This window comes from Pithys albifrons, chromosome 5 (genome assembly GCF_047495875.1).
Source record: "Pithys albifrons albifrons isolate INPA30051 chromosome 5, PitAlb_v1, whole genome shotgun sequence".
Classification (NCBI taxonomy): Eukaryota; Metazoa; Chordata; class Aves; order Passeriformes; family Thamnophilidae; genus Pithys; species Pithys albifrons.
In genome coordinates, this window is record NC_092462.1 from 172,019 (window position 1) to 191,445 (window position 19,427).

At 56.1% G+C, this 19,427-nt stretch overlaps 1 protein-coding gene across 1 annotated transcript; it reads right to left on the minus strand.

The window, feature by feature from the left end:
- Positions 1 to 8,393: 8,393 nt before the first annotated feature.
- On the minus strand, positions 8,394 to 12,595 carry LOC139672132 (uncharacterized). Its single transcript, XM_071555693.1, has 5 exons — positions 12,485 to 12,595; positions 12,128 to 12,376; positions 11,301 to 11,398; positions 9,531 to 9,677; positions 8,394 to 8,747 (listed from the first exon to the last, which is right to left on the minus strand). Exons 1-5 carry the CDS (start codon positions 12,593 to 12,595, stop codon positions 8,699 to 8,701), a joined length of 654 nt encoding a protein of 217 aa, XP_071411794.1. The 3' UTR covers positions 8,394 to 8,698.
- Between the last annotated feature and the right edge of the window lie 6,832 nt (positions 12,596 to 19,427).

Here is a 19,427-nt window from a genome sequence, read left to right on the forward strand (position 1 = left end):
TGGGCACCGGGGGTCCCCAAGGGGGTTCCCGGAGGGACGACATTTTGGGCACCGGGGATCCCCAAGGGGGTTCCCCGACGGACGACAGTTTTGGGCACCGGGGGTCCCCAAGGGGGTTCCCGGAGGGACGACATTTTGGGCACCGGGGGTCCCCAAGGGGGTTCCCCGACGGACGACATTTTGGGCACCGGGGGTCCCCAAGGGGGTTCCCCGACGGACGACATTTTGGGCACCGGGGGGGTCCCCAAGGGGGTTCCCCGAGGGACGACATTTCGGGCACCGGGGGTCCCCAAGGGGGTTCCCCGAGGGACGACATTTCGGGCACCGGGGATCTCTGTGGGGGTCTCTGGGGTGTCTCCGGAGCATCTCTGGTGGTCTCTGGGGTTCTCTGGAGGTCTCTGTGGGATCTATGGGGGTCTCTGGTGGATCTATGAGGGGTTTCTGTGGGTCCCTGGGGTCCTCTGGGGGTCCCAAGGTGGGTCCCTGGGGGTCTCTTGAGGTCCCTGGGGGTCTCGGAGGGGTTTCTCGTGATCTCTGGAGGGGTCTCTGGAGGTCCCCGGGGGGCATCTCGTGATCTCTGGGCGGTCTATGGGGGTCCCTGGGGGGTCCCTGAGGGTCTCTGGGGGTCTTTGTGAGTCTCTGGGGGTGTCTGAGGGTCCCTGGGGGGTCTCTGGGGGTGTCTGGAGATTTCTGGGGGTCCGAGGGGATCCCCAGGGGAGTTCTTTGGGGGTCCCTGGGGGGTCTCTGGTGGATCTTTGAGGGGTTCCTGTGGGTCCCTGGGGGATCTCTGAGAGTCTCTGGGGGTCTCTGTGAGTCTCTGGGGGTGTCTGAGGGTCCCTGGGGGGTCTCTGGGAGTCTCTGGGGATGTCTGGGGGTTTCTGGGGGGTCCCAGGAGATCCCCAGGGGAGTTCTTTGGGGGTCACAGGGGGGGTCTCTGGGGATCTGTGGGGGTCCCTATGGGGTCCTTGGGGGTCCCTGTGGGGTCTCTGGGGGTCTCTGGGGGGTCTCTGGGGGGTCCCTGGGGGTCTCTGGGGGTCCCATGAGGGGTCTGGGGGTCTCTGGGGATCTCTGGGGGTCTCTGGAGGCATCTGAGGGGCCCTGGCAGGTGTCTGGGGGTCTCTGGGTGTCCCTGGGGGGTCTCGGCGTGTGTCTGGGAGTCCCTGGAGGTCTCTGAGAGTCTCTGGGGGGTCCCTGCGGGTCTCTGGGGGTGTCTGGGGGTCCCTGGAGGGGTCTGGGGGTCTCTGGGGATCTCTGGGGGTCTCTGGGGGCATCTGAGGGTTCCTGGCGGGTGTCTGGGAGTCTCTGGGGGTCCCTCAGGGGTCTCTGCGGGTCCCTGAGGGGTCTCTGGGAGTTTCTGGGAGTCCCTGGGAGTCTCTGCGGGTGTCTGGGGGTCTGTGGGGGTCCTTGGGCGGTCCCTGATCTATGGAGGGTCTCTGGTGGTCCCTGGGGGGTCTCTGGGGCTTTCTGGTGGTCCCTGGGGGGTCCGTGGGGGTCTCTTGGAGTCTCTGGAGGTCCCTGGGGGGGTCTCTGAGGGTTTCTGGGAGTCTCTGGGGTGTTTGGGAGTCTCTGGGGGTTCCTGAGCGGTCTCTGTGGGTCCCTGAGGGATCTCTGGGAGTTTCTGGGGGCCCCTGGGAGTCTCTGGGGGGGTCTGGGGGTCTGCGGGGGTCCTTGGGCGGTCCCTGGTGATCTATGGGGAGTCTCTGGGGGGTCCCTGGGGAGTCCCAGTGGGCTCTCTGGGGGTCCTTGGGGGGTCTCTGAGAGTCTCTGGGGGTCTCTGGGGGGTCCCTGGGGGGGCCCTAGGGGTCCGTGGGGGCGTCTATGAGTCCCTTGGGGGTGTCGGGGGGGTCTAGGGGGGTCCCTGGAGTGTCTGGGGGGGTCTCTGACAGTCTCTGGGGGGTCTCTGGGGGAAACTGGGGGTTCTCTGGGAGATCTCTGTAGCTTCCTGAGGGACCCTGGGGGTCCCTGGGAGTGTCTGGGAATCCCTGGGTTCTCTGGGGGTCCCTGGGGGGTCCCTGGGTGGGTCTCTGGGGGTCTCTGGGGTCCCCAAGGAGGTTGTCCATGGGGCGACACCTCGGGCACCGGGGTTCCCCAAGGGGGTGTTGCCGAGGGGCGACATTTCGGGCACCCGGGGTCCCCAAGGGAGGTTCCCGAGGGCCGACATTGCTGGGCTGTGGGCAATGGGGGTCCCTGAGTTCCCCAGGCACCCCCTGACCACTCCTACCTCCCCTTACCTCCCTGTGACTCCTCTGAGACCCACAATCCACTGTGAGACCCCCCTCATTTCTCTCTGACTTCTCCTGGATCGCTTTGGACCCTCCTGAACTCCCCTGGACCCCCCTGAATCCCCCTTGGACTTTCCTCAACTCTCTTGGACCACCTTGCACCACCCCCCAGCCCCCCTTGACACTCTCAAAAACCTTGGACCCTCTTGAATCACACTTGGACTCCCCTGGACCCCTCCAAACCCCCTGAAGCCCCCTGGACCCCTCTCAAACCTGCCTGGGACCCCTTGGACCCTCCTGGACCCCTTTGAACCTTTCTGGACACCTCTGAGACTCCCCTGGACACTCCTGGACCCCCCCCAAAACCCCCTGGACCCTCCGAATCTCTCCTGGACCCCCTTGGACCCCTCTGAAACCCCCATCCACTCCCTTAAAACCCCCTGAACCCTCCTGAACATTCCTGGACCACCTTGAATCCTCCTAGGGCCCCCATGGACCACCCCCTCATACCCCCAGGGAAAACCCCTGGACCCTCCTGGACCAACTTGAACTCTCCTGGACCCCCCAAAACGCTTTGGACCCCTCTGGACCCCCCTGGGCCCTCTCGGACTTCCCTGGACGTCCCATGTCCCCTACATGTCCCCCATAGCCTTCCCATGTCCCCAATGTTCCCCCCATGTTTCCTCCATGTCCCCTGCGTCCCTCATGTCCACCCCATCTCCCTCATGTCCTCCCCATGTCCCCTCGATGTAGCCCCATGTCCCCCTGATGTCTTCCCATGTCCCCCTGATGTCCCCCCATGTCCTCCCCGTGTCCCCCCCCATGTCCTCCCCTTGTCCCCCCATGTCCCCCCAATGTATGTCACTCCATGGCCTCCCAAGACACGCAGCTGCCAGCACAGGACACACACAAATCCCTCCGAAATTCTGGAACACGACATTCCTCTGCAGGGCTGAAAACAAGACGGGGAGGCTTTTTTCCTTTCCGTAGGTGGACTAATGCCTCCAAAACCAGGGAGCTGGGACAGTGGCTGCTCCCTGCACTCTGCTGCACTTTCCACAGCTCCTTCGTTGACTTCCTGGTGGATTTGTGCATCCTCTGAAGGTGGCACTTCTCTGCAAAGCAACTCAGCAAATCCCTTCAGTTTGATTTGTTTCCAGATTTTTCTCCCTAGCACCACAGAGCTCAAAAAGGAAATCAGAAAACCAGGAAAAAAACCCAAAGAACAAAAAATCGCACCGTGCCAACCCCCAGCTCCTCCCACAAAGCTCAAGGGGTCCCATGTGTGTCCCCGCCACCTCCAGCTGGTCACCAGGCCCCCAGAGCTGAGGGAAATCTGAGCAGATACTGAGAAACCTCCTTTGCTGAGCACACTCACCACTGCAGTCCTTCAGGCTTTGCAAGAGTCTGTAGGGATCAGACCCCAATTCCAATCCCTGACTACCTTTCTAACAGGTTTTGTTAGACACACACTGGGTGGTCACTCCAAGAACAGCACACAGAGACTGCACAAGGCATTACAGGATTGCCACGAAGAACAGAAGTACCTTTTCTTTCACATGGTTTTTCCTCTGCAATAACTACCGACCGGTTTGGTTCCTACTGGACATTTCCCTTGAGGATTCAGGGCCCTCTGGTGAGGTGGGGTTGTTTAGGGCTGATCCTCACAGGCCCAGACCAAACCCAGCCACCCCATCACTGCTGCACGTGGGAGCAGATGGAAATCTCAATACAGCACATAAATGCTCCCCTTCCCTACTACTCAGTCTTTCCTTACAGATGCAAGGAGCAGATTTACTCCATCCTTTGCAGGGACTTGCTTAACTCCTGGCACTGTCCCTGTCCCAGGGAAGCTGCACTAGGACTGTGGGTCTGGGTCCTCTCCAGGCACAATGCAGCTGCTCATATTAACAGCATCAGCAATGCACTCATTTTTTAGCAGGTCAAACTGCCGAGATACAATCCCAAGAAAAGCAATTCTTTTCCAGACTGTCACTGCGTTCAGGCTGGTGCTCAGCATGCACAGACCCTACAGCACAGACACAGCTGAGGGCTCAGGGACACTCAGCATGCACAGAACCTGCAGCACAGACACAGCAGAGGGCTCAGGGACACTCAGCAGGCACAGACAGAGCAGCACAGACACAGCAGAGGGCTCAGGGACACTCAGCATGCACAGAACCTGCAGCACAGACACAGCAGAGGGCTCAGGGACACTCAGCATCCACAGAACCTGCAGCACAGACACAGCAGAGGGCTCAGGGACACTCAGCAGGCACAGACAGAGCAGCACAGACAGAGCAGAGGGCTCAGGGACACTCAGCAGGCACAGAACCTGCAGCACAGACACAGCTGAGGGCTCAGGGACACTCAGCATGCACAGAACCTGCAGCACAGACAGAGCAGGGGGCTCAGGGACACTCAGCAGGCACAGAACCTGCAGCACAGAGAGAGCAGGGGGCTCAGGGACACTCAGCAGGCACAGACAGAGCAGCACAGACACAGCAGAGGGCTCAGGGACACTCAGCAGGCACAGAACCTGCAGCACAGACAGAGCAGGGGGCTCAGGGACACTCAGCAGGCACAGACAGAGCAGCACAGACACAGCAGAGGGCTCAGGGACACTCAGCTGCTCATCCAAACACTCACAGCTCCGCCCACAGGCTCTATGTTCCCAGAGGGAAAAACGACTGGACGGGACACCCCTCGGACATCACAGTTCCTCTCATTCCTGGTGCCCTGCAAAGTCACAGGAAGTACAGTCCCTCTCAGACCCTTCACCCCTGAACACGAGGACACCTGCACTTTACACTGGATCCCAGGGACCTGCACAAGTGTGTTCAAGTGAGCACAAGTCGATGGCTCCCTCTGACACATCCAGCCCTCCCTTCCCTCTGAGAAGTCCCAAAGACTCCCACTCCACCCCTGCGTCTGTGCCCTGTGCAGCACCCGCACCGAGCTCAGCTCTCCCCTGGCCCTAGGACATTTCTGCACGTCACCTGTTACTGATTACAGAGCACAGGATAAGGCAAGAACAAATTTGGCAGCACTTAACACCTGGAGTTTTCTTTCTCCACAAATTGCTGCTGTTCCTCCTGGCTCTGGAGGTTCCTGCACGAGCCCTTGTCCCAGCCCTGCCACACACACACAAGAAGTAACAGGCACACAGGCGCTGCTTTCACAATTCCTGACCCAAACCCTTGCCTTTCCTGCCCAAAGCTGAGGGAAATCTGACAGAGTATTAACAAATCAGCTTTGCTGACAGCAGTCAGCGCTCCACTCCTTCGGACGTTGCAAAACTTTGTAGGGAACAGACCCAAATTCTAAAGCGCAGTCTCACTCTCTAACAGATTTTGTTAGAGAGAGAGTGAGCCGTGACTCATAGAACAGGAAAAAAAGACTGCACAAGGAATAACAGAAGGTTTCTCAGAAGAACTCAAGTTCCTCTTTCCCTCATCATGCCGGGACTGCAGGACCCAGCATTTAAAAGACCCTAGCATTTAAAAGACAATACAATTGTTACTGATTCTTAAACCTCTGCAACGTGGTTATTTCCCAGAGAACTGAACCAGCACTAAGCTACTCCCACATCCCTGCAGTGCTTTGGGGAGTAGCAAGATGATGTCCCACTTGTGCTTGGAAAAATTCAAGAGAAGGAAAAGTCAGTTCCCTTCTCTCTCTCTGATCCATAAACAAAGCAGTCCTGTGGGACAACGCAGGCTATTCACAGGAGGCCTGATTTAACAGGGATAACAATGGAAACAAACAAAGCCCCCCAAAACAGGAAGGTAAAATCATGCTGCTTTTCTAACAGGAGCACAAAAAACTCATTCAAGCCTGAAAGGAAATTACAAACCACAAGAAAAAGAACCAAAAGAAACGCTCTGCCTTGATACAACTCTCTGATCGTTCCAAAGGAAATTCTCCACAGATCATAAGCAATTACCAATCATTTCGCCTCTGTAAATAAATAAGGACTTGGGTTTCTGTTCAGGTGCTGGATGTGTCCATTGAGGGTTCAGGGGTACCGTGGGGTAGTTTAGGGCTGATCCTGCTGAGAGAATGCAGTCTGATAGCCTGGAGTATCCTCTCTGCCAGTGAAGTGCTCCTTGTCAGGGGTTGTGTCATGCCATCCTCAGGCAGCTCAAACAAGCCAAGGAGGGAGGGCCTGCAGCAAAGGAATCCTGGGGGGAGAGGGGAGAGGAACAGTGAACAGGTGAGGACAGCCTGTGCTTCACGAGAATGCTCAGATTACCTGGAACCCCTTTGCAGAGACTTGCTTAACTCCTGGCACTGTCCCTGTCCCAGGGAAGCTGCACTAGTGTCCTGGGTTGAGCTGGCAAAACGCCAACTGTCCAGGACAGAGTGAAGAGGGTTCCTCCTCCCCCCAACCAGCCAAGGGAAAAAAAGAAGAGAGAGAGAAAAGGAAAAACCTCAAAAGCAGGTTTATGCTGGAACTAACTACATGTATTTACACAGAAAAGAGAAAATTAAGAGGAAACTACAATATAACACACACTTACACAAGTTATGTATAACAAGAAATAATTTCCCACTTCCCAGTAAACACAAATTGTACCATTTCAACTACAAATCATTCTAGAGAAGTCAATTCTTCAGAGACAGACTTAAGCAGAGAGAAAAGCTAAGAACAAACATTTTACTTCCCTAAGATAACATGATGGTAAGCTGGTACTCCGGGCTTGGGCCTCCCCATCCCTCCTGGGACAGCAGAGTGTCTTGCTGGGACCACAGCTGTGAAGCAACTGCCTAAGCCACTCCCACACACCAGCTCTTACCCCTTTTGAGATGATGCAATATGGTATGGAATACAATATTATTGGCCAGAAGAAGTCAGCTGTTAGCTAGCTCAGTCCAGCTCAAGTCAGCTGACAATTCCCAGGCCTAGCTGAACTTTTAAAAACTAAATTTAGGCCCATCTGGCCAAACCCATAACAACTAGGACTGTGGGTCTGGGTCCTCTCCAGGCACAATGCAGCTACTGATAATAACAGCATCAGCAATGCACTCATTTTTTTATCAGCTCAAATTGCCATGATAGAAACCCAAGAATAGCAATCCTTTTCCAGATTGTAACTCCAGAGGGCTCAGGGACACTCAGCATGCACAGAACCTGCAGCACAGACACAGCCGAGGGCTCAGGGACACTCAGCATGCACAGAACCTGCAGCACAGACACAGCAGAGGGCTCAGGGACACTCAGCATGCACAGAACCTGCAGCACAGACACAGCAGAGGGCTCAGGGACACTCAGCATGCACAGAACCTGCAGCACAGACACAGCAGAGGGCTCAGGGACACTCAGCATGCACAGAACCTGCAGCACAGACACAGCAGAGGGCTCAGGGACACTCAGCATGCACAGAACCTGCAGCACAGACACAGCAGAGGGCTCAGGGACACTCAGCAGGCACAGACAGAGCAGCACAGACACAGCAGAGGGCTCAGGGACACTCAGGAGGCACAGACAGAGCAGCACAGACACAGCAGAGGGCTCAAGGACACTCAGCATGCACAGAACCTGCAGCACAGACACAGCAGAGGGCTCAGGGACACTCAGCAGGCACAGACAGAGCAGCACAGACACAGCAGAGGGCTCAAGGACACTCAGCATCCACAGAACCTGCAGCACAGACACAGCAGAGGGCTCAGGGACACTCAGCATGCACAGAACCTGCAGCACAGACACAGCAGAGGGCTCAGGGACACTCAGCATGCACAGAACCTGCAGCACAGACACAGCAGAGGGCTCAGGGACACTCAGCCACTGCAATGGCTCTTCATGCACAGGGCACAAGCTCAGACACTCTCAGACCAGCAGCTATTGAGGGTGAAACAGCTCATCTCTCAGACAATCTTTACTTACCCAAATCTTGAACAAAACAACACTATCTGGGGTAAAAGTTAACTGTGCACTCAAAATGTCTAATTTTATATGAGCTGCCTGAATCTCCCAAGTCCATGCAACTGAACAGGAGACAACCATTACTTATAGGCCATCAAGTGGATAAATCTTCACCTTTTAAATAGCATATATTTGAGCTGATTGCTAAACTAAGTGCTGTGAAAAATAAGGCCTTTCTGAGGTTACCAGGAAAACCTTACAAAAGCCAAGTTCCAATGAACAAGAAGACACAGCAAGATCTTGCCTTCTGCCTACAACACACTTCATTTTGCTGATTATCAAACCTTAGCAAGAGACCATTCTCACAGAGGCATTTCTTCTCTGCTGAATGCAGCCCAGGGATGCAGAGCCCAAGCCACCTACCCTGCCTGGGCACGCTGTGAACAGTTTGTGCAGAGACTGGGCCAGCTGGATCCTGGGATTGTTCACCATTTGCCCCACAGGATCATGTTCTTTCTTCCCAGCAAAGGCCAGCTGGGAGAATGCAGTCTGATAGCCTGGAGTATCCTCTGTGTCAATGAAGTGCTCCTTGTCAGGGGTCGTGTCATCCTCAGGCAGCTCGAAGAGGCCAAGGAGGGAGGGCCTGCAGCAAAGGAATCCTGGGGGCAGAGGGGAGGGGAACAGTGAACAGGTGAGGACAGCCTGTGCTTCACAAGAACGCTCAGATTACCTGGAACCCCTTTGCAGGGACTTGCTTAACTCCTGGCACTGTCCCTGTCCCAGGGAAGCTGCACTAGGACTGTGGGTCTGGGTCCTTTCCAGGCACAATGCAGCTGCTCATATTAACAGCATCAGCAATGCCCTCATTTTTTAGCAGCTCAAATTGCTGTGATACAAACCCAAGAATAGCAATTCTTTTCCAGATTACAGCTTTTCTCTAAGTACATTCAAAAAGAGTTCTAGTCCAGGACCTGGTTACTGTCATTCAGTTCAGGCTACCTGAGCCCCCAGACTGCTGGACTGCCTTTCAGTCTCCAGAGCTTTCCCCCAGATTCCACTTTCAGGCTAAGACACTACAGCCTGTCAGGTTGTGAGTATTCTCAGGCCTCCTGACTATGACAGTTACAAGTCAAAAGTGGGCCCAGCTTTCCAGAAGGAATGCAAGCTGACAGTAGCCTAATTCCCTTCAGTGGAGCTCTACTCAGCCAAATCCAGGCTCAAACACATCTCAAACCAGCTCTGCCATTTGCTTTGAAAACACACTTCCCTTTGTGCAGTGAAGGATGAAAAGGTATGAAAAGCCTCAAGCTGAGTCTCACCACAACAGTGGGCCTGAAGAAATGCCAAAGGAGTTTATTGGAGGGGCCTATTCTGGTGAAAGCTCCTACTTTCCAGACCTCCAACAGCATCACCAGCAGACCCTGAAGAAGTGTGGCACCTACCACAGCTTGGGGTACTCAGTGTCCATCACGGGAGGACATTCTGTTAATGTCTTTGTGATGCCAACAGCACGGATCTGCTTTTCAACTTGTCCAGACACTTTCTGGATTTCAGGAATCATCATTTTCTCCAAGCCCGTTTCAAACATCCTAGTATGACAGTTAGAGAAAAAGTATCAGAACGATTTATCACCCTATGGTGACCAAAGAAAAGCAGAAACCACACAAAGCACCAGGAAACAGAGAACACAAGACAATTTGTTTCTTAACAATTGCTGCCCTCTTACATAGATGTTTGCACATACAAACCTTTTACAAAGGATAAAAACCAGAGACAGCAATCCTTCCCTTTTATGACCCGCTCAGGAGATCAGTAACTTGAACTATCAGTGAGGAACTGTGGGCAGAAAATCAGAAATGAACCCCAAAAGGAGAGGCACCCGGGCAGTCAGATTAGTGCCAAACCTCCTTTGCCATTTCAGCCAGAGAGACAACTCTTTCCTGCTTCAAAGGCAAAAACTGCACAGCAGCCTGAAATACAACCCAAGCCAACAGAACACACTCCCTTTGGCTGTATGCTGCCAAGTATTTCCTGCAGAGCTCATGCCCCATTTCCTGTGCCAAACTAGTTAATGAAGACGAGAAAGCAACGAGAAAAAGGATGAAGTAAAACTCCAGATGAAAACAAGAGAATTGCTTTAGAGTCAGCAGCAAAATGCATTCTAAGAAGGAGACAGGAAGGGCAGCCTTCATAAATGTTCCCTTTTACTGAAGGGCATTAACTTGCTGCTCCAAAGTTTGCCTAAAAACTGCTCATCTTCTCGGGCACCACAACACTGAAACGTGGAACGCTGGAAGCACCACTTCCATTTGGTTGGTGGAACACCACTGGAAGAACCCTGTAATTCTTGCTCCTCTACAGGAGGCATCAAGCAGATTTTAAAGGATTAATAACAGACCTTGTGTGATCTGTGTAGAGATAACATCACGAATTTCATCAGCATGGCCATCTGCCTGGGGATGATTTCAACAATGTGTCACAGCTTTGACAGAGGAACGTAAACCCTTCCTCAGAACTTTATTCCCATGAAGGCCAAAATGACACAAAAGCATGGAATGTTTCCCAGCATGAACACAAACTGCAGAGAGCAGTGGTCAGAATGGCTGTGCTGTGTGACAGGGCAAGTGTGTTGCTATTAGCTGGAGATTAAATGGAGACACTTTCAGACAAGTAACGACATCACACACACCAGGAAAGGAGGAGAACTACACAAGTCCTTTAGTTCCATTCCCTCAGTTTTCATGGAGTGTCACCTGCTGTGGCCACTGCCCTTTATGCCCCCCTTGACTCCAGAGCATTTGGAGCAAGTCCCTGGAGCCACCAGAGTCCCACCCATGTACAGGATGCCTGATCTGTGCAACTGCACACTCTGAACCACTCGTGTCACACTGGAGCTTTTCAGAGCAAGGAACTTACTTTTGATAAGTTTTGTTGGTTTGGAACTTGGAAGTCTTTGGAATAGCAGAATGAAGACCTGTTTCCTGTACCAGTCAACTGATTCACTGGAAATTTAAAAGAACAGTTATTCAGTTCACAGTGGGCTTTGACTGGTGCTGTCACTTTACAGAAAACACAGATAAAGTTGTTCCCATCTCTTTAACTGATAAATGTGACATTTTTGCTCCTGAAGTGTTAACCTTTGGCATGACTGCACACTGCAGAACCAAAGCCCACAGAAGTCAGTTTTGAATGCAATTTGAGCTCATACTCACGGGGGCATATGCTCCATGATGCTGTTTAGCAGGTCAAAGCCTTGGGGATCACTGGCTTTCAAGGCAATCAGCTTCAGGAATCCCCCCAGCACTCCAGGCTGCAAGGAAAGCAAACATGAAGCTCTAGGCAACTGTTCTTCCTAAGTGGCCCAGCAGAAAGTTGGCTCTGACCATCGAAGACACACACCAGTGCAAAAGCATCCCTAACCTAAACCAGGATTCTGATCCTGCAGTGCAGGACAAGGAAGACACGTTGTGGCTCCTTCTCACTCACTCCCTCACTCACTCACTCACTCCACTCACTCCACTCACTCACTCACTCACTCCCTCACTCACTCACTCACTCACTCACTCACTCCACTCACTCACTCACTCCACTCACTCACTCACTCACTCCCTCACTCACTCACTCACTCACTCACCCACTCCACTCACTCCACTCACTCACTCCACTCACTCACTCACTCACTCCACTCCCTCACTCCCTCCCTCACTCACCCACTCACTCACTCACTCACTCCACTCACTCATTCACTCCCTCACTCACTCTCCTCAAGCCTGTTCTGAACACAAGCCCTGAGAGTTCCGCTGGTCCACATGTTCCACAGGAAGCAAACAAGGCAAGAAAATTCTGGGAAACTGCCACTTGCCAAAACCAAGTGCAGGAATTTTCCATCTCGGCTGACAAAAGCACAGGAGCCCAGGATTCACCTCACCCCCAGGACGGGAAAGCACCCACCGAGCTGCACGCAGAGTATTTGTCCGTGCATGGAGCGCCACTGAGGCCCAGCCCAGCCCAGCCCCTGCCCCGCGGCCCCGGCACTCACGATCTTGGCGGCGGCGCTGCGGGCGATGGTGCCGGCGCCGCGCTCCAGGAACGCCTCTGCAGCAGCCGCACCGGCGGCGGGATGTTCCCCGCGCGCTCCCGCGGCACCGGCTGCGGCAGGTGCGGGAAAACAGCGCCATGAACGAACACGGGATGTGGCATCCAGCAGGAGAGACAGAGAGGCGGACTCCGGGCGAGCACAGGAGGGACGGCGCGCTGTACTCCGCGCATGCGCAATAGCGACACCGCTCTGTACTCAGCGCATGCGCAATAGCGACACCGCTCTGTACTCCGCGCATGCGCAATAGCGACACCGCTCTGTACTCCGCGCGTGCGCAGTTGCGACGGGGCGCTGTACTCCGCGCATGCGCAGCAGCGACACCGCTCTGTACTCCGCGCGAGCGCAGTAGGGACGGCGCGCTGTACTCCGCGCGTGCGCAGTAGCGACGGGGCGCTGTACTCCGCGCATGCGCAGTTGGGACGACGCGCTGTACTCCGCGCATGAGCAGTACCGACGGCGCTCCGTACTCCGCGCTTGCGCAGTACCGCCGAAGCTCTCTAATCCGCACGTGCGCAGTAGCGATGCAGATACCGCTGCCCAAACGCCGGTTCGAATCCCGCCCTCGCCGGCCCTTCTCCCTCGCTGGCGCCGCCTGCCGGACATGTCCAAGAACTGCATCGTAGTCCAGCCCCCACCACCTCCAATGCCCGCCGGGGGTCCCCAAGGAGGGGCGTGACGAGGGGCGACACCTCGGTCGCCGGGGGTCCGCAAGGCGAGGTTGCCGAGGGCCGACACCTCGGGCGCCGAGAGTCATCGGGTTGAGGTTGCGGCGGGGCGACACCTCGGGCGCCGGGACTCCCCAAGGGGGGATTGCCGAGGGACGACAGTTTTGGGCACCGGGGGTCCCCAAGGGGGTTCCCGGAGGGACGACATTTTGGGCACCGGGGATCCCCAAGGGGGTTCCCCGAGGGACGACAGTTTTGGGCACCGGGGGTCCCCAAGGGGGTTCCCGGAGGGACGACATTTTGGGCACCGGGGGTCCCCAAGGGGGTTCCCCGACGGACGACATTTTGGGCACCGGGGGTCCCCAAGGGGGTTCCCCGACGGACGACATTTTGGGCACCGGGGGGGTCCCCAAGGGGGTTCCCCGAGGGACGACATTTCGGGCACCGGGGCTCCCCAAGGGGGTTCCCCGAGGGACGACATTTCGGGCACCGGGGATCTCTGTGGGGGTCTCTGGGGTGTCTCCGGAGCATCTCTGGTGGTCTCTGGGGTTCTCTGGAGGTCTCTGTGGGATCTATGGGGGAATCTGGTGGATCTATGAGGGGTTCCTGTGGGTCCCTGGGGTCCTCTGGGGTTCCCAAGGTGGGTCCCTGGGGGTCTCTGGAGGTCCCTGGGGGTTTCGGAGGGGTTTCTCGTGATCTCTGGAGGGGTCTCTGGAGGTCCCCGGGGGGCATCTCGTGATCTCTGGGCGGTCTATGGGGGTCCCTGGGGGGTCCCTGAGGGTCTCTGGGGGTCTTTGTGAGTCTCTGGGGGTGTCTGAGGGTCCCTGGGGGGTCTCTGGGGGTGTCTGGAGATTTCTGGGGGTCCGAGGGGATCCCCAGGGGAGTTCTTTGGGGGTCCCTGGGGGGTCTCTGGTGGATCTTTGAGGGGTTCCTGTGGGTCCCTGGGGGATCTCTGAGAGTCTCTGGGGGTCTCTGTGAGTCTCTGGGGGTGTCTGAGGGTCCCTGGGGGGTCTCTGGGAGTCTCTGGGGATGTCTGGGGGTTTCTGGGGGGTCCCAGGAGATCCCCAGGGGAGTTCTTTGGGGGTCACAGGGGGGGTCTCTGGGGATCTGTGGGGGTCCCTATGGGGTCCTTGGGGGTCCCTGTGGGGTCCCTGGGGGTCTCTGGGGGGTCTCTGGGGGGTCCCTGGGGGTCTCTGGGGGTCCCATGAGGGGTCTGGGGGTCTCTGGGGATCTCTGGGGGTCTCTGGAGGCATCTGAGGGGCCCTGGCAGGTGTCTGGGGGTCTCTGGGTGTCCCTGGGGGGTCTCGGCGTGTGTCTGGGAGTCCCTGGAGGTCTCTGAGAGTCTCTGGGGGGTCCCTGCGGGTCTCTGGGGGTGTCTGGGGGTCCCTGGAGGGGTCTGGGGGTCTCTGGGGATCTCTGGGGGTCTCTGGGGGCATCTGAGGGTTCCTGGCGGGTGTCTGGGAGTCTCTGGGGGTCCCTCAGGGGTCTCTGCGGGTCCCTGAGGGGTCTCTGGGAGTTTCTGGGAGTCCCTGGGAGTCTCTGCGGGTGTCTGGGGGTCTGTGGGGGTCCTTGGGCGGTCCCTGATCTATGGAGGGTCTCTGGTGGTCCCTGGGGGGTCTCTGGGGCTTTCTGGTGGTCCCTGGGGGGTCCGTGGGGGTCTCTTGTAGTCTCTGGAGGTCCCTGGGGGGGTCTCTGAGGGTTTCTGGGAGTCTCTGGGGTGTTTGGGAGTCTCTGGGGGTTCCTGAGCGGTCTCTGTGGGTCCCTGAGGGATCTCTGGGAGTTTCTGGGGGCCCCTGGGAGTCTCTGGGGGGGTCTGGGGGTCTGCGGGGGTCCTTGGGCGGTCCCTGGTGATCTATGGGGAGTCTCTGGGGGGTCCCTGGGGAGTCCCAGTGGGCTCTCTGGGGGTCCTTGGGGGGTCTCTGAGAGTCTCTGGGGGTCTCTGGGGGGTCCCTGGGGGGGCCCTAGGGGTCCGTGGGGGCGTCTATGAGTCCCTTGGGGGTGTCGGGGGGGTCTAGGGGGGTCCCTGGAGTGTCTGGGGGTCTCTGACAGTCTCTGGGGGGTCTCTGGGGGAAACTGGGGGTTCTCTGGGAGATCTCTGTAGCTTCCTGAGGGACCCTGGGGGTCCCTGGGAGTGTCTGGGAATCCCTGGGTTCTCTGGGGGGTCCCTGGGGGGTCCCTGGGTGGGTCTCTGCGGGTCTCTGGGGTCCCCAAGGAGGTTGTCCATGGGGCGACACCTCGGGCACCGGGGTTCCCCAAGGGGGTGTTGCCGAGGGGCGACATTTCGGGCACCCGGGGTCCCCAAGGGAGGTTCCCGAGGGCCGACATTGCTGGGCTGTGGGCAATGGGGGTCCCTGAGTTCCCCAGGCACCCCCTGACCACTCCTACCTCCCCTTACCTCCCTGTGACTCCTCTGAGACCCACAATCCACTGTGAGACCCCCCTCATTTCTCTCTGACTTCTCCTGGATCGCTTTGGACCCTCCTGAACTCCCCTGGACCCCCCTGAATCCCCCTTGGACTTTCCTCAACTCTCTTGGACCACCTTGCACCACTCCCCAGCCCCCCTTGACACTCTCAAAAACCTTGGACCCTCTTGAATCACACTTGGACTCCCCTGGACCCCTCCAAACCCCCTGAAGCCCCCTGGACCCCTCTCAAACCTGCCTGGGACCCCTTGGACCCTCCTGGACCCCTTTGAACCTTTCTGGACACCTCTGAGACTCCCCTGGACACTCCTGGACCCCCCCCAAAACCCCCTGGACCCTCCGAATCTCTCCTGGACCCCCTTGGACCCCTCTGAAACCCCCTTCCACTCCCTTAAAACCCCCTGAACCCTCCTGAACATTCCTGGACCACCTTGAATCCTCCTAGGGCCCCCATGGACCACCCCCTCATACCCCCAGGGAAAACCCCTGGACCCTCCTGGACCAACTTGAACTCTCCTGGACCCCCCAAAACGCTTTGGACCCCTCTGGACCCCCCTGGGCCCTCTCGGACTTCCCTGGACGTCCCATGTCCCCTGCATGTCCCCCATAGCCTTCCCATGTCCCCAATGTTCCCCCCATGTTTCCTCCATGTCCCCTGCGTCCCTCATGTCCACCCCATCTCCCTCATGTCCTCCCCATGTCCCCTCGATGTAGCCCCATGTCCCCCTGATGTCTTCCCATGTCCCCCTGATGTCCCCCCATGTCCTCCCCGTGTCCCCCCCCATGTCCTCCCCTTGTCCCCCCATGTCCCCCCAATGTATGTCACTCCATGGCCTCCCAAGACACGCAGCTGCCAGCACAGGACACACACAAATCCCTCCGAAATTCTGGAACACGACATTCCTCTGCAGGGCTGAAAACAAGACGGGGAGGCTTTTTTCCTTTCCGTAGGTGGACTAATGCCCCCAAAACCAGGGAGCTGGGACAGTGGCTGCTCCCTGCACTCTGCTGCACTTTCCACAGCTCCTTCGTTGACTTCCTGGTGGATTTGTGCATCCTCTGAAGGTGGCACTTCTCTGCAAAGCAACTCAGCAAATCCCTTCAGTTTGATTTGTTTCCAGATTTTTCTCCCTAGCACCACAGAGCTCAAAAAGGAAATCAGAAAACCAGGAAAAAAACCCAAAGAACAAAAAATCGCACCGTGCCAACCCCCAGCTCCTCCCACAAAGCTCAAGGGGTCCCATGTGTGTCCCCGCCACCTCCAGCTGGCCACCAGGCCCCCAGAGCTGAGGGAAATCTGAGCAGATACTGAGAAACCTCCTTTGCTGAGCACACTCATCACTGCAGTCCTTCAGGCTTTGCAAGAGTCTGTAGGGATCAGACCCCAATTCCAATCCCTGACTACCTTTCTAACAGGTTTTGTTAGACACACACTGGGTGGTCACTCCAAGAACAGCACACAGAGACTGCACAAGGCATTACAGGATTGCCACAAAGAACAGAAGTACCTTTTCTTTCACATGGTTTTTCCTCTGCAATAACTACCGACCGGTTTGGTTCCTACTGGACATTTCCCTTGAGGATTCAGGGCCCTCTGGTGAGGTGGGGTTGTTTAGGGCTGATCCTCACAGGCCCAGACCAAACCCAGCCACCCCATCACTGCTGCACGTGGGAGCAGATGGAAATCTCAATACAGCACATAAATGCTCCCCTTCCCTACTACTGAGTCTTTCCTTACAGATGCAAGGAGCAGATTTACTCCATCCTTTGCAGGGACTTGCTTAACTCCTGGCACTGTCCCTGTCCCAGGGAAGCTGCACTAGGACTGTGGGTCTGGGTCCTCTCCAGGCACAATGCAGCTGCTCATATTAACAGCATCAGCAATGCCCTCATTTTTTAGCAGGTCAAACTGCCGAGATACAAACCCAAGAAAAGCAATTCTTTTCCAGACTGTCACTGCGTTCAGGCTGGTGCTCAGCATGCACAGAACCTGCAGCACAGACACAGCAGAGGGCTCAGGGACACTCAGCAGGCACAGAACCTGCAGCACAGACACAGCAGAGGGCTCAGGGACACTCAGCATCCACAGAACCTGCAGCACAGACACAGCAGAGGGCTCAGGGACACTCAGCATGCACAGAACCTGCAGCACAGACACAGCAGAGGGCTCAGGGACACTCAGCATGCACAGAACCTGCAGCACAGACAGAGCAGAGGGCTCAGGGACACTCAGGAGGCACAGACAGAGCAGCACAGACACAGCAGAGGGCTCAGGGACACTCAGCATGCACAGAACCTGCAGCACAGACACAGCAGAGGGCTCAGGGACACTCAGCATCCACAGAACCTGCAGCACAGACACAGCAGAGGGCTCAGGGAAACTCATCATGCACAGAACCTGCAGCACAGACACAGCAGAGGGCTCAGGGACACTCAGCAGGCACAGACAGAGCAGCACAGACAGAGCAGAGGGCTCAGGGACACTCAGCAGGCACAGAACCTGCAGCACAGAGAGAGCAGGGGGCTCAGGGACACTCAGCAGGCACAGACAGAGCAGCACAGACACAGCAGAGGGCTCAGGGACACTCAGCAGGCACAGAACCTGCAGCACAGACAGAGCAGGGGGCTCAGGGACACTCAGCAGGCACAGACAGAGCAGCACAGACACAGCAGAGGGCTCAGGGACACTCAGCTGCTCATCCAAACACTCACAGCTCCGCCCACAGGCTCTATGTTCCCAGAGGGAAAAACGACTGGACGGGACACACCTCGGACATCACAGTTCCTCTCATTCCTGGTGCCCTGCAAAGTCACAGGAAGTACAGTCCCTCTCAGACCCTTCACCCCTGAACACGAGGACACCTGCACTTTACACTGGATCCCAGGGACCTGCACAAGTGTGTTCAAGTGAGCACAAGTCGATGGCTCCCTCTGACACATCCAGCCCTCCCTTCCCTCTGAGAAGTCCCAAAGACTCCCACTCCACCCCTGCGTCTGTGCCCTGTGCAGCACCCGCACCGAGCTCAGCTCTCCCCTGGCCCTAGGACATTTCTGCACGTCACCTGTTACTGATTACAGAGCACAGGATAAGGCAAGAACAAATTTGGCAGCACTTAACACCTGGAGTTTTCTTTCTCCACAAATTGCTGCTGTTCCTCCTGGCTCTGGTGGTTCCTGCACGAGCCCTTGTCCCAGCCCTGCCACACACACACAAGAAGCAACAGGCACACAGGCGCTGCTTTCACAATTCCTGACCCAAACCCTTGCCTTTCCTGCCCAAAGCTGAGGGAAAGCTGACAGAGTATTAACAAATCAGCTTTGCTGACAGCAGTCAGCGCTCCACTCCTTCGGACGTTGCAAAACTTTGTAGGGAACAGACCCAAATTCTAAAGCGCAGTCTCACTCTCTAACAGATTTTGTTAGAGAGAGAGTGAGCCGTGACTCATAGAACAGGAAAAAAAGACTGCACAAGGAATAACAGAAGGTTTCTCAGAAGAACTCAAGTTCCTCTTTCCCTCATCATGCCGGGACTGCAGGACCCAGCATTTAAAAGACCCTAGCATTTAAAAGACAATACAATTGTTACTGATTCTTAAACCTCTGCAACGTGGTTATTTCCCAGAGAACTGAACCAGCACTAAGCTACTCCCACATCCCTGCAGTGCTTTGGGGAGTAGCAAGATGATGTCCCACTTGTGCTTGGAAAAACTCAAGAGAAGGAAAAGTCAGTTCCCTTCTCTCTCTCTGATCCATAAACAAAGCAGTCCTGTAGGACAACGCAGGCTATTCACAGGAGGCCTGATTTAACAGGGATAACAATGGAAACAAACAAAGCCCCCCAAAACAGGAAGGTAAAATCATGCTGCTTTTCTAACAGGAGCACAAAAAACTCATTCAAGCCTGAAAGGAAATTACAAACCACAAGAAAAAGAACCAAAAGAAACGCTCTGCCTTGATACAACTCTCTGATCGTTCCAAAGGAAATTCTCCACAGATCATAAGCAATTACCAATCATTTCGCCTCTGTAAATAAATAAGGACTTGGGTTTCTGTTCAGGTGCTGGACGTGTCCATTGAGGGTTCAGGGGTACCGTGGGGTAGTTTAGGGCTGATCCTGCTGAGAGAATGCAGTCTGATAGCCTGGAGTATC

Bases quoted from the DNA above. Each gene is read 5' to 3' on its own strand.
- LOC139672132 (XM_071555693.1), bottom strand. From the start codon at position 12,595: ATGCGCGGAGTACAGCGCCCCGTCGCTACTGCGCACGCGCGGAGTACA. The intron at 12,377-12,484 runs GTACAGCGCCCC...CGCTGAGTACAG, and splicing joins CGCTGCTGCGCATGCGCGGA to AGCGGTGTCGCTATTGCGCA. The intron at 9,678-11,300 runs GTGAGTATGAGC...CTGTCATACTAG, and splicing joins ATCATGGAGCATATGCCCCC to GATGTTTGAAACGGGCTTGG.